At 38.2% G+C, this 13,070-nt stretch overlaps 1 protein-coding gene across 1 annotated transcript in view; it reads right to left on the bottom strand.

Annotated features, from left to right (window-relative positions):
• nrg3b (neuregulin 3b) overlaps nucleotides 1-13,070 on the bottom strand; it is a 226,666-nt gene that overhangs the window by 27,952 nt on the left and 185,644 nt on the right. Inside the window, exon 3 of the mRNA XM_059324121.1 lies at nucleotides 9,467-9,540. Coding sequence (XP_059180104.1) covers nucleotides 9,467-9,540 — 74 coding nt within the window. The remainder of the gene's footprint in view (nucleotides 1-9,466; nucleotides 9,541-13,070) is intronic.

Here is a 13,070-nt window from a genome sequence, read left to right on the forward strand (position 1 = left end):
CATAAGCGGCAGGGGAGGGGATGGGTAAACAGAGACAGAGAGAGGGAGAGAGAGAGAGAGAGGGAGAGAGAGGGGAGAATAAAACAGTTACAACATGATGTGCCTCTTTCTTACTCAGAATTCACCTTAGGGACAGACACATGCTGCAACTAGACCATAAAGTTAGTTTGACGGCTTTCTCTGACATGGCTCTCCCTTGTGCACCAGGTAATGAGCCAGCCAGCCCCAGATGCTTGGTATGCTCTTCTGTGATACACTGAATTCAGCCTACAGTGGCTTTGAATGAAGAAAGAAAACAACAAAGATATGGGGGCTGAGAGGATTAGAGAAAGGATCATGAAAAAAAAAAAAAGTTGAAAATGACATATCATATAGCTTTAAGTCACTGACGTTGCTTTGCACAGGGCTTTTATATTGATTTGAGCCCGAGGCATTGCAGTAATTGTTCTTCTCTGTCTCCAAGCATTCAATATTCACAAGCTGGTCGCTTTAAGATGCGCCACAGTAACACACTTTCACATGCATGTGCACACATAAGCATACAGTACATTACACTCTTGTCTGTTTGTCTTTGCGTCTCACATACACCCTGTCTCACACACACATTCTTTCTTCATGCAGTTAAGTCTTTCGCCTCAATCCCAGTGCTGGGGAAACAGATAAAAAGGAGCACTCGTGTTCTTTCCATCCTGACAGTGCCCCTTTTTCATGTCACTGTAATGTAATCTCATTTAAATTAAAATGAAACCCTCACTAGTAATTGCTTTTCTGACAGAGGTGGTCTGAGTTTTAAATAGAATGTGGCTTGCCAAGCTCCTGACAGATTATGTAGTGGGCACTCTCCAAAAAAAAAAAAAAAAAAAAAGGCTAACACAGAAAAAAAAAAACATCTGTTCTGGGGTGCATTTTGATTGTACCATGGGAAAATCTGTCTGTGCTTTGGCTGTGTAAGTAAGAGGAAAAATAAAGATACCCATGAGACCTGGAGTGACATTCAGATAGAAGACAAATGAACATTTGGATGAATGTATTTATGATAATTGCACGAGGTTATCTCGCTCTATTAAGGAGTTTGATTTGAAGAAATAGGCCCTTTTATTGTGAATGATCAAATTTTAAATACAGTTAGCGAACTTAGGACATTTAGAGAAAGTTTCAGAGAGCATTTAGACATGTAAATGATAAAGTTGCCGTATGAAAAACTCATTTTTATCAGTTCTTGTGCACATATATGGGAATCTGGAGTTTCTTCTAACCAAGCCCCCAGGGACAGCACCGAGTTTTGAAGCAGGACATCGTGGCCAAATGGGGAATTACAAAGTTCGGGTCTTCTTCTAACAGACTTAAATTATTGAAAGAGAAGCTGGTACATCAGATTTTTTGTCACAACTCCTGCAAAATTACTCATTTCACTACCAGACCTTGATCCATTCGGTCCGATATAATTTGGAAAGTCCAAGAGATAATTACATGTTTCTTGCAAGGAAGTCAAACTTCTTTTGCCAGTGAGCAACTTTCATAGGAATAAACAGGATCTTAACTCCAAAACCTATCCAGTTCTCTTTATACATCCATGCTTCCAACACAAACTGTGAAACAAGGCAACCCAGTCAGCTTTTTGTGGGCTACCTGGATCACAACACATGGGATTTAATTAGAGATTCTGACTTTGTATCTCCACCCAGGGCACTGAGCTACCTTTGCAAAGGTATGCCATATATATATACAATTTTTATGGCAAGTCAATGACAGCAGAGTTGGCTTTTTGGGACAGGCACTAACATGTTTCATACAGATGGTGAATACAGATAAAGTCAGACAGTATGAGAAAAAGCAAAGCATGTAAACATGTTCTAGTAGAAACCCAAAATACAAGTAAAAAGGAGCATAATATGCCTCCCCTTAAACAATGTTTAATAAATACAAAGTTTATCACCTGTGACTGCCTGACGGACTCTTAATGAGGTGAGGGGATTTAAATGATTCCAGTGAGATAAATGAGAGCAAAAAGCCTGAAAAGGAGGTCTCAAATCCCCACATTAATCAATCAATTAACAATTAATTCATATATGTACGTATCTAGATAGGAAATAGATGTCATTGTATTTTTACTGAACACAATGAAAGTTCATAATTTCTAGATTTATCTTGTGCAGCTTGGAGGATTATTTAACACATGTCAGCATGTATTAAACGCTCCTGATTCATAGTCTAAAAACAACTCACAAACTAATGATTAAAACAGTTAGGAGCCAGTCAGTTCTGGCCAGCAGACATGATGCTTTTAGCCACGAGGAGTTGTGAGATATAACTGCATGAGTAAGATATGGTCGACACTCTGCGCTTACTGTCACTGTGGAACAAACACTTGGCAAGGCCAAAGAAGTGAATGCAGTATCTTACTGATGTTGCCTGATCTGTATTATCCATTCAATCCTTTCTCTGTGATTGCCCATGGCAACAGCCAACACTTTCCCACTCTAAATCGCCCTGACTGTCACAGCCTGTGCAGATGATGTCATTACAACCCTGATACACATCCCTCGCTTTGGCATTGCCTTGTCTGGAGACATTCACCAATCATAATACGCACAGGATCCCAATCCGTCGCACTGGCAACTCAAAGCACCCCTGGGAATCACTTATGCCGTCTTCCGGGAGCCTTGAGCAAGCTTGGAGAATACCTGTGCATCATGTCAGATGCTCTTGGCCCGATTAAGAGGCAGAAATCTGGAGGGTGGGAGAGACAATGGCGGGAGTGAATCAAATCCTTAATCCCCTCCTTCACTTGGGTGAGCAGGGAACTGGGGAGCCAATGTGTCTGTGTGTGTATGTGTGTTATTGGACTCAATATCCTGTGTAGCTACTTACTCCAGAGATAAATAGTTCAAATTAGAGGCTTGCCTTCCTCCTCTTTGTAAATCAGCTCGGTAAAACCAAAAGCCGGCTCACCTCCCTCCTTCTCTTCAATCTCCCACCAAACATCACCTCTGGAGTCTCGAAGGGGCAACTAGCCCCACTGAACACCATTAGTGGCATGCCCTAAGCTCTTTCACAGTTAAGGGAAAAACTCATTACGATTTTTTTTCCCTTTTTTAACCAGGTGTAGACTAAACTGCGGTCTTCCTACACTCCCATGCCTCCAATTAAAGACCCCGCCACTTCCCCACTGTGCACCAATATGTAAGACCCCAGCACCTTCTCCCAACCTCATTTCCAAAGCTGAGCTCACAGCAGTGTAGCTGGAATATCTGACAGGGAGCCTCTTTGTCCTTTTGTGCTTTTGAGATGTGCGCGACGGTCTCCGCTTCTCTTTCTACCTCTGTAAGGATGTGTGTATGATGGAGTGTGCGAGCCAGCGCAGGCTGCTCTTTTGAGTGGCTGCTTTGTGGCCAGTCAATACCAAGACAAAGGATGAGAGGCGATGGATGATTTGTGACTGTAAGGTGCTTAGGGATTGATTTCAGTAAAAAAAAAAAGGTTAAAAGAGAAAAGTGTGCAAACTTTTCTCTCCCCAGTGTGTTTTTTGTTTAATGCCTAAAGGGACAGTTTGCCCCCAAATCAGAAATACACATTTTTCGTCTTCCCTGTAGTGCTATTTACTGTATCAGTCTAGATTGTGTTGGTGTGGGCTGTAAAGATGTCTGCTTTCTCTCAAAGATAATGGCACTAGATAGCGATTGGCTTCTGGTACTCAAAGCGCCAAAAACATGTTTCATGTAGAAACTATTTCCTTTCTGACAAACTACACCATATCAATACGCAGAAGGAAGCATGCTACTCATGATGGAGATACTTGTGTTCGTATACATTATAGGCATCCTCCTCAGTTGAACTATAATGTTTGTTAGCTCAGGTAAACTGGCAGTATCAAACTAGATCAGCCTGTTCTCCTGTCAAAAATATTATTAATATAGGTCTTGTGTACAGCCCGCGAAAAACAAGCTATGTCTCCGTATTTCACTGCCTGCTGTAATGCGGCCACCGCCATCTTGCTGACGTAGTAGTGATTGACAGCCAAGTGAAGTTTAAAAGGGTTGAATCCCGCATTCAGTTGGAAGAAGGGGTGGTGGATGGGTTAAACAAACAGCAAACTTTCACCCAGGAGAACGGGGTTTGAGTCCTGTGTGAAATCAAAAGTAACCATTTCAACTTAAGTTACAAAGTTCACATTAGTTATGTGAATCGTATGTGTAACATACGTTTCTTAAGTAACTTGCAGCAATCACGTGACCCTTGTAACTACTTCATTTACGGCATTTACGTAAATTTATTTACTGTTTAAACTGTCTTTTATAATGCCTTACCAGATGTTTTTTACCCTAAACCTAAGATCAGTGGTTTCACAAAATAAATCCACAGAAACGGCAGCCTTTTTTACAACTGCGGACCGTATGTGTGTGCTATTTTTAGCGCTGTTGTAGTGTGAGCCGCGAGTTGGCCTGTGCCATGATATTTGCATATGGGCCCTGCGATCCGTGATACGTGCCTACGTGTCGTAATTTATGGTACTGACACTTGACCTCTTCTGCCGTTTCTGTTGGAGAACTTGCTGAACTAGATGCACACTTCTTCTGCAGTGATACGAAGGGCAGATGTAGTTTGGTAGAAAGGAAATAGTTCCTACATGAAACTTGAATTGGGTCTGTGGCTTGATGCTTGATGGTACCGAGTCATGATTTCTGGAAAGAGACAAAAAGTTTTTCCAATGTATTTCTTTGCGCTTTGAACACAACAAGCCAATTCCATTATATTCAAGGGAAAACAGACATCTCTACAGTCCACATCTCCAACTCTCGACAATCACAACAAGACAATGTAGATTGATAAGTTGCAGCACAAGCAAAGGGGAAACATATGTATCATTGATTTTAGGGGGGAACTGTCTCTTTAAGATGTAAAATTAAACTCTGTATCCAAACATGCATGCAAGGGCAAACTCACTCATACACACACAGAGACACACGTACTTGCAATGAATTGAATTTCACTGGAGCTGGTCCCAGTTGTAGTTGCTGTTAGTATGTGCATGTATGTGTGTGTGTTATTATATGATTTGGCTTTTGTAAGCAGGATAATCCTCCAAACCCTTGGTAATCTGGACAAATTTTTTCTGTATCAACAGAGATCAAAATAGGCTTCATTCCTCTCTCAAATCTTCCAGGGTACACTTATCTCTTATGGTGGTTGAACGATTGTGGTCAAAACACAGCTCTCTGTGGTGGAAAGATCTAACCGTGGAGCGGTGGCAAGAAAATTTGTGTACATTTTTATATTCTTTTCTTCTCTTGCTGATAAAAGATGTTGGGGATAAGTTCAAAATTACTGTTGAAGATTTCTTAAACATGTTTTGTCAAAGATTATAAGCATTTTATAGCATTTTTATAGGTGTTTCACAGAATTTGTCTATTTATATTTCATTACATACATCATCCATAAATCGATTTCATACACCAACTTGTTTTTATAAATACTTATTATTTTGGATGATATTTATCATCTATAACCATTACTTTTTGGTTAAACAAGCTTTCAACACAGCTACAGAACAGTTGTATTGCAAGGAAGAGAATATAACAGAACTGAATAGCAATGAAAACATGAAAAAAGATCAATATGAACTTTTAATACAGCAAAACAAAACTGGTGTTTGGCCTCCAAACTCCAAAATCCTTCAGTTGGATGAAAGCAAAAGCTTATATAACCATAATAAAAAGATATTGAAGGTCTATCCTTGCTTTCCATGAGATTTTGTGATATTCATGACAAGTCTGGTGGGGCTGCACTTTAAATCATATCATATTGTTGCATATGCCAGATGTATATATATTTACATGGATATTTATACCATGGCGGCTAATTCAATGAAACATCTGTGATGGGAAGAGTATATATCTTCCTGTAGCCTCAGGCATGTTTCCCACCTACAGCAGGATATACATCTGTTGGCACCATATGTGCCAGAAGGTACAGTACATGCTGCAGCCCTATATTTAGATTGGGCCTTGTTTTGTGTGTTTTATTTAAATTTCTGATCTCATTTGCACTTGAATTGTTTTATTTAACAGCAATATTAAATAGTCTTCAGATTATATAATTTAAACACTTTTTGGGATGTACATGAATCACTTTTTATACTGTATACTGCAGTGGACAAAAAATAAAATATCTTGAAAAAAGCTATTAGCATGATTTTTCACTTGTTTAAATTTTTTTAAAATTCTCCTCTTATGTTGCGGGTCAAATTGACCCATTTCAAAGTTTAATAATAATAAAAAAACAACAGTTAAAAGTTTTTTTCCATAAAAATAAAAAAAACATGAAAATTAAAAAAAAACAATTTACACCATTGTATTTTATATGTAGGTCTTTCAAATGTACATTAAAAAAAGTTTTAACATAAAAACCAGTGAATTAAACCATGAACCATGATGAACCATGATCTGTTAGAGGTAAAGAACTCCATGGGATTAAATATTGGTTGAAATTGTTCGAAATGGAGTTATTAATGAAATGTAAACATTTTTTATTGGGATTTTTTAGTTTCTGGCAGTTTTGGATAATTAAACATGCCTCCTGGTTATTGCTGTTCCTGAAAAAACGAACATAACAGGAGGATTATAAAAGTAATGTTAAAAAATGATTACTTTGTTATTTCATAATTCATGCATGAAGGAGCTAGAAATGATTAACAAATCAATTTGCAAAGGGAAAAAAACTCTATGACTCATTGTTTATGCCTTGTAACATAAAGAACCTGTGATGAGGGGCTGCTTATAGCTTTATTTGAAGGGGTCACAAGCTGAAAAGGTTGGAGTCACTGCTTCTGTATCCAACAGCACAGTGCAGCTTACATTACATTACATTACATGTCATTTAGCTGACGTTCTTGTCCAAAGCGACTTACATTAAGTGCATTCAACCTGAAGGTACTAGCTTTAGACCACAGGAATCAAGTAAGTACATAACTTTAAGAGCCAACTGTCATCGCTACAGGAGTGCTATATGTTAAAGAAGAAAAGAAGAGAAGAAGAGAAAAGAAGAAGAAGAAGAGCATTATTTTTATTATTTAAAAAATAAATAAATAAATAAATAAATAAATATATATATATATATATATATATATATATATTTATATATATGTACTGTCGGAAGAGGTAGGTCTTGAGCCTGCGGCGGAAGATGTAGAAGATGTCTGAGGAGCTTAGGAGTTAATGCTGTTTTCTGTTGTTTTCCCACAAACTGATCAAACTGTTTCAAAGGTTTATCTATCTTTATCTTACTGACTGTAAAGATGCATGTCCCTAAAAAACGCACAGTTTTTTTTAGTCATGTGAAAGGTCCATTGTATGTTTAATCCACTGACAAAATCCATCCACTTTAATTTTCTGCTTCCTGCTACATTTTTGGGATCTTTTTCCCCCAAGAATAATTTTGTTGAAGTGCTTTCAACAGCCCACAAAACTGCAGGGAATATCATTTGTAAATGTTAAAATAATAACAAATGTGTGTACACTATGTATTTTACCGCAGAGTGTTAAAAAATGTATGTATAGAACACATCAAACAAACCCTCCTGTACTGTTTGCCTTTAGAGGCTTATGGTCTTATAGATTTTAATGTCTTTAAACAGACTATAAATGTGTTTTAATCTACTGTTTCTACCATTTTTGTGAACAACACAATACAATTCAGCTTATCCCTAAGAGCAACATAACAATCTCCTGATCTGGACACACAGGAAAACTGATGTCTTCCTATAGAAGATAAAATAAATCCCAGAGTGAAAACCGGCTGCCATGAGGGAGAAAGAAACATGCTTTGTGACACTGGCTTGTGACCCCTTTAATGGACTCTCAGTGGGCCGATGGCATCAAACAGAAGGCAATAGGAGTTAAGTTTTCGCTCTGACTCTTGGTGCAGAGGAGCCAAGTCACTCCATAAAACAGTGTGAATTTGTAAAGCCGCAGTCTCATGGGAAAGGCTCTGGGCCTCCAATTTCTCTTCCTTGTACCTCTGACTTTTGCTTTATTTTTTAACTACACTACACAGCTGTCATGGGGATTCAAAGACTCCAGGGGGATTGAAAACGGAAGACTTTCTTTCCTTTTAGCTCGACTAAAGCAAAGCAAGATTAAAGACTGTGATAAAAGATACAGGAGGTTTTATGCAGGAGTTTTAATTCTAATATCTGCACTGTATCTATGTAGGTCTATGAAGAGAAGCAGTCTCATGATACACATTAGGGCTGTGTCTAATAACTAAATAATGTTCTTTATTGCTCTAATAATTTCCAAATTCAAATTAAAATCCCCACATTATGACACTATTAATCAATGTATCGCTGCCTGTTGTAAAAAAGTATGAAATGGACAAAAAACGTAAATATTAAGCCCAATATTAAAGGGGACTTAGTATGCTCATTTTCAGATTCATATTTGTATTTTGAGTTTCTACATGGACATGTTTATATGCTTTAATGTTTCAAAAAGTTGTTGTTTTTCTCTGTCTGTCTAAATATACCTGTATTCACTCTCTGTCAGAAACTTACCCCCCCCCCCGTCACAAGAAAACCCTAGTCTTCTCCGAATGGTCAGTGTTTCTGGCTAGTATATCTGTGCTATCTGTGTCTTTGCACCATCATTGCATCCGGGGAAAGAGTGTAACAGCACTGCAATTACATATATAAAGTGAGACTGACCAAATTGATTGGCAATATGAAAGTAATTTACTGCCTTTATTGCACTTCAATATAGCCAAAGGGGTAGTAATTGAAACATTCACACACAAGTTTTATTTTGTATTATTCTAGATAGTATTTTGGTATTTTCAGTTTCATAGCATAATAGACATGTTTCACTTCTATAGATTATTATGACACGTTGCCTTTTGGGAAGGTGTTTGTTCAGTGTAATACAATGTGTTAAAAATTCCTCCTTCCTCCTTTTTTTATAATGACACTAGTTTACTAAAGTTGCCAGTGGGCAAAATGCTACCTCAGTCCCCAGCAAGAGTTTGTTTTGAGACTTGCATTACAATCTGTTTACAATGAATATAATAAGTATTATTATGCATTATGAGTTTCTTCCATTTGTACCAAATTTACACTGAACCAGAGCTGTATTTTTAAGTTCCTGAGTTGTACAGAAATGGGGGGAGAGAAAGATGGAAATCAACATGCAACAAAGCTTCCTTGGACATATTATGGTCAAGGTTGACACTTTAACCCAGAGGCAACCAGAATGCCCCAGAAGCTATTTTTCTGATAAAGTCTTAGGGCCCAGAGGACTACACGCAATCCTGTGCTGAGGCTGATCTCACTTGAGTTATATTTATCTTGTTGACTGATGCAGTGCAGTCAGAGAGTCGCTCACGGGCATGGAACATGTTCTTGATATGAATTTGTTTTCATGTCGCAGATCAATACATAGATATTGTGGCGTAGAGAATAGAAAGGAGAGCGTACTTGGGTCTGACAAGATAGCATCTGTCTTGGGTACAAACTGGTCACAACGTAGTCCATGGTAGCCCTCCTTACACCTGTGAGAGAAAGGGAGAGAAAAAGAGCAAGATTAGAGGTAAGACAAACCGAGCAAAAAGTACCAGCATGAAGTATCAGCTGACGAGACTTACAGATAAGGAAAGTTTAGAGCAGGAAACCTGGAAAGAAGACTGAATGGACGGTAAAAAGTAGAGTGCTCACTGAGGACTGAGGTGGTAGAGGGAGATACACAGAAACTGTCGAGAGGGGTGGAGTGGGAAGAAAGAGAAAGGAGGAGGAAGATAGTTAGGCAGGCCTAAGCAGTGCCTGCAGCCTCACTGATAGCACATGACTGACAGGAATGCCAGGTCCCAGTGGAAGAAATGGGATGGAGAGTACTTGGCGTGATGCAGACGACTCGAGATCTACAGTGGAAGGGAAGCTGCCATAGTTGGAAGACTCATATAAACAACGTCCTGGCACAGTCCAGATATTTGCCTTCATCATCAAATAAATATCCCTACACTGTTGATGCCTGCAGATCGCTCCGCAACTGTCAGAAATATACCCCCTGAAATTATGACATTTGAAGCTTGGCTGTGTGTGTTGCAATATCCAAGCAATACCCTCATCATTATACATTATTATACATGTATAAATCTTGATAATGATTGAGGATTTTTACAGATCCTGTGCTGATAACTGAATGCACTTGATAATGAAATACTTGAAAAACAGACTGTCAGAGTAGTTTTAACGGTAAGTAACACTAAAAATCAGGTCAGGAATATAAAGTTTTTCCTCTGCACTCCCTAGTTTTGGCATTATTCTCAATAGTTTTTTGTCTCATAGAGGACTTAGGCATTTTTTATTCCTGTCTTCAGCAATGGCCATACTGTGAGCACATTAAGTGGGCTGATCCATCCCTCTGCTCTTCCACGGCTTAGGGGAGACAATTGGGGGATTTGCTTTGATGTGTCTGTTTCAACATAAACTTGTACATGAGTGAGCGATATGTCAGAGTTGTCTATATTTTCTCTTTTCTATCAGTCGATGACATATTGAAGGTAAACTGGAAGGATTTATGCTCACATACTCCGTCAATATCTGTCCACTATTTCCACCCGTGTCACCGATCGCACATACAGTATAGTGTATTGGATGAGTGACAGGCAGAAGCGGATCATTCGGTCTCACCCAGCTTGGTTTGACCTCATAGTTTGAGGAAAAATAGAAAAAAAGACTGCCAACAACAACTGAGCTATGTAAAACAAACTGAGCAGCAGTGGAGATCACAAGTTGTTGGTTAAGGCTGGGATAAGAGTGAAAACTGTGATAGACTGTCATCTTTCTTTGTTTTTACATCTCAAGCTGCAGCTTCAGCTTCCATTTGTTCAGTGTGTCTCAGCTCCATATGTGCAGTTTCTTATCCCTCCTGTTTTCTCTGTAAAGCAGTATGGGTCTGCACAATTGATGAAAATAAATAGGACACAGTATATGGTCCATTTATTTCACGCTGGCTTAAAGCTGATGGTAGTGCTAATGCGCCTGCATCTGCTTTTCACTGGGTGTCCATTTTCTTTCAGTTTGCACCTGAGAGGTTGTAAAAAGGTAAATAGTTCAATATGTACAGCACTGTATGGAGCCATGTACTAGTTATACTGGAAAATATTGTAAATATATATATATATATATATTCCACTTTCTTTTCTTAAATGTGTGTTAAATATTTTCAATGAAAAACTTTTACCCCTCCTATTTTTTATTTTTTGTTATTTTTAAAGATTAATGGTTTTATAACTGTGTAAAAACAATGCACATACATATTTGTGTCCCCCTGACTTCTAACCAGAAATGTGCAGTTTCCATGGAGTTGCAGGACTATATTGCAGTGAAAAATAAGGCCACACTGAGTAAAATGTCACAAGAGCAAAAAAAAAAGAAGCCCTGAAACTGCTTGGGGTTCAGCAGAAGTGTGGATGGTGAAGTTGTTAGCAAATAGTTGCCTATTTACACAGCCAGCAGCAACAGAGCAACATCAGCATTAATTTGGAGTCATGCTCCTGTCCCCCTGGTAAGTGTAAGACTGATATTCAGTCTAACTGGATTTTGCTCTCTATGAACCCAAAATGGCTGTGTAATTGTTAAAATGCTCCACTATGTTCACAGGCTAGTTGCTAATTTTGTCAGGCTTTTCACACTAAAATAAATAAATAAATAAAAATCCTGCTGCTGTTGGAAACAACAGAAAATGAGAGCATAGGGAGTGAACCACAACAGCAAAGTTGTGTGCCAGAAAACTAAAACAATGACCTGAAAGACACTGTAATTCTCCGTACAGCTGCAGAGTTGGGTTCTTCCCCACAAGTGACATCCCATCACAAATGGTATTTGTTCCTTTACAATTATGAAAATAGATATAATAGCTTCGTTAAAAGAAATCAAATTGAAAGATGTACAAAACGTTTGAAATCCTGGGTGTGCTAGGAAGTGAGTTTGAAAAGCTTTTGAAGTCTCAGTGCTGTTCAGTGATCAGCACCGCTGCCAAGCTGCAGGGCGTGATCGTTGAAACAGTCATTTTCTATTATGTGGCAGTAAAAATCTCTCTAACTGCACCTTTAAATAGTGGGACTCATTACTGTTCAACTGATGTGTGAAAAATACCCTTGAATTAAACCCTTTAAATCTTAAACCTCAAACTCTTTGTGTCATTTCATTTCCAAAGTAATAAGCAAAACACACAAAAACCTCTATAGTTCTCTGCTCAGGCAAGCAAAGGAGGGGATAAAGGACCTGATTCTCTCCTGTCATTGTCTCTCCCACTGCAAGACTTCTACCTCTTAATCAGCAAGAAAGAACTGACAAGTGCAATACCCCTGTATTCTCCAAACTCTGTCTCAACTCTTTCTTTCATGTACATATACCCACATACACGAGATTATGTCATTATGTTGTCCTATAAAGGAGCACACAGAGCTACTAAAAGATCAATAATAAAGCTCTAGAGGTAGAAATCCCATTCATATTCTGAGACAATATTCTGTTCATTAGCCATAAGGTCTAAATCATTAATTACCCTGAGCTATGAGATTGTGAAACTATGGTATGCTCTAGTAGGAGCCATAAGTCTGTATGAAATTAACCTTGGTTTAAGACAAACATGTTTTATTCCCAATGTCATTGAAAGGTGCTATGCTATAGCCACTTCTACAGTTTAAAAGTGACGTCTATGATTGGTGGAGCACAATGTTGTGAAGGAAATGTTAACAGCACCAGGAAACCCCAGAAGAGCCATGATTTATTTGACATGCTAGATTGAAGTGATTAGGACAAAGATTCTCCAAAGGGCAGAAATCACCACAAAGGTGAAATTCAAAGAAGTGTGCTAAACAATCGAATTGCCACTGGGAAAATTCTCTATAAAAAGTAGTCACGTTTGAGCTCTCTATCTATCTATCTATCTATCTATATATATATATATATATATATATATATATATATATATATATATATAAATAACCCAACAAATTGAGGGATTCATTGTTGCCAAAATCTTATGATTATATTGTAATGTAGATGATAATTCATA

The sequence above is a fragment of the Centropristis striata genome, chromosome 21 (assembly GCF_030273125.1).
Source record: "Centropristis striata isolate RG_2023a ecotype Rhode Island chromosome 21, C.striata_1.0, whole genome shotgun sequence".
Lineage (NCBI taxonomy): Eukaryota > Metazoa > Chordata > Actinopteri > Perciformes > Serranidae > Centropristis > Centropristis striata.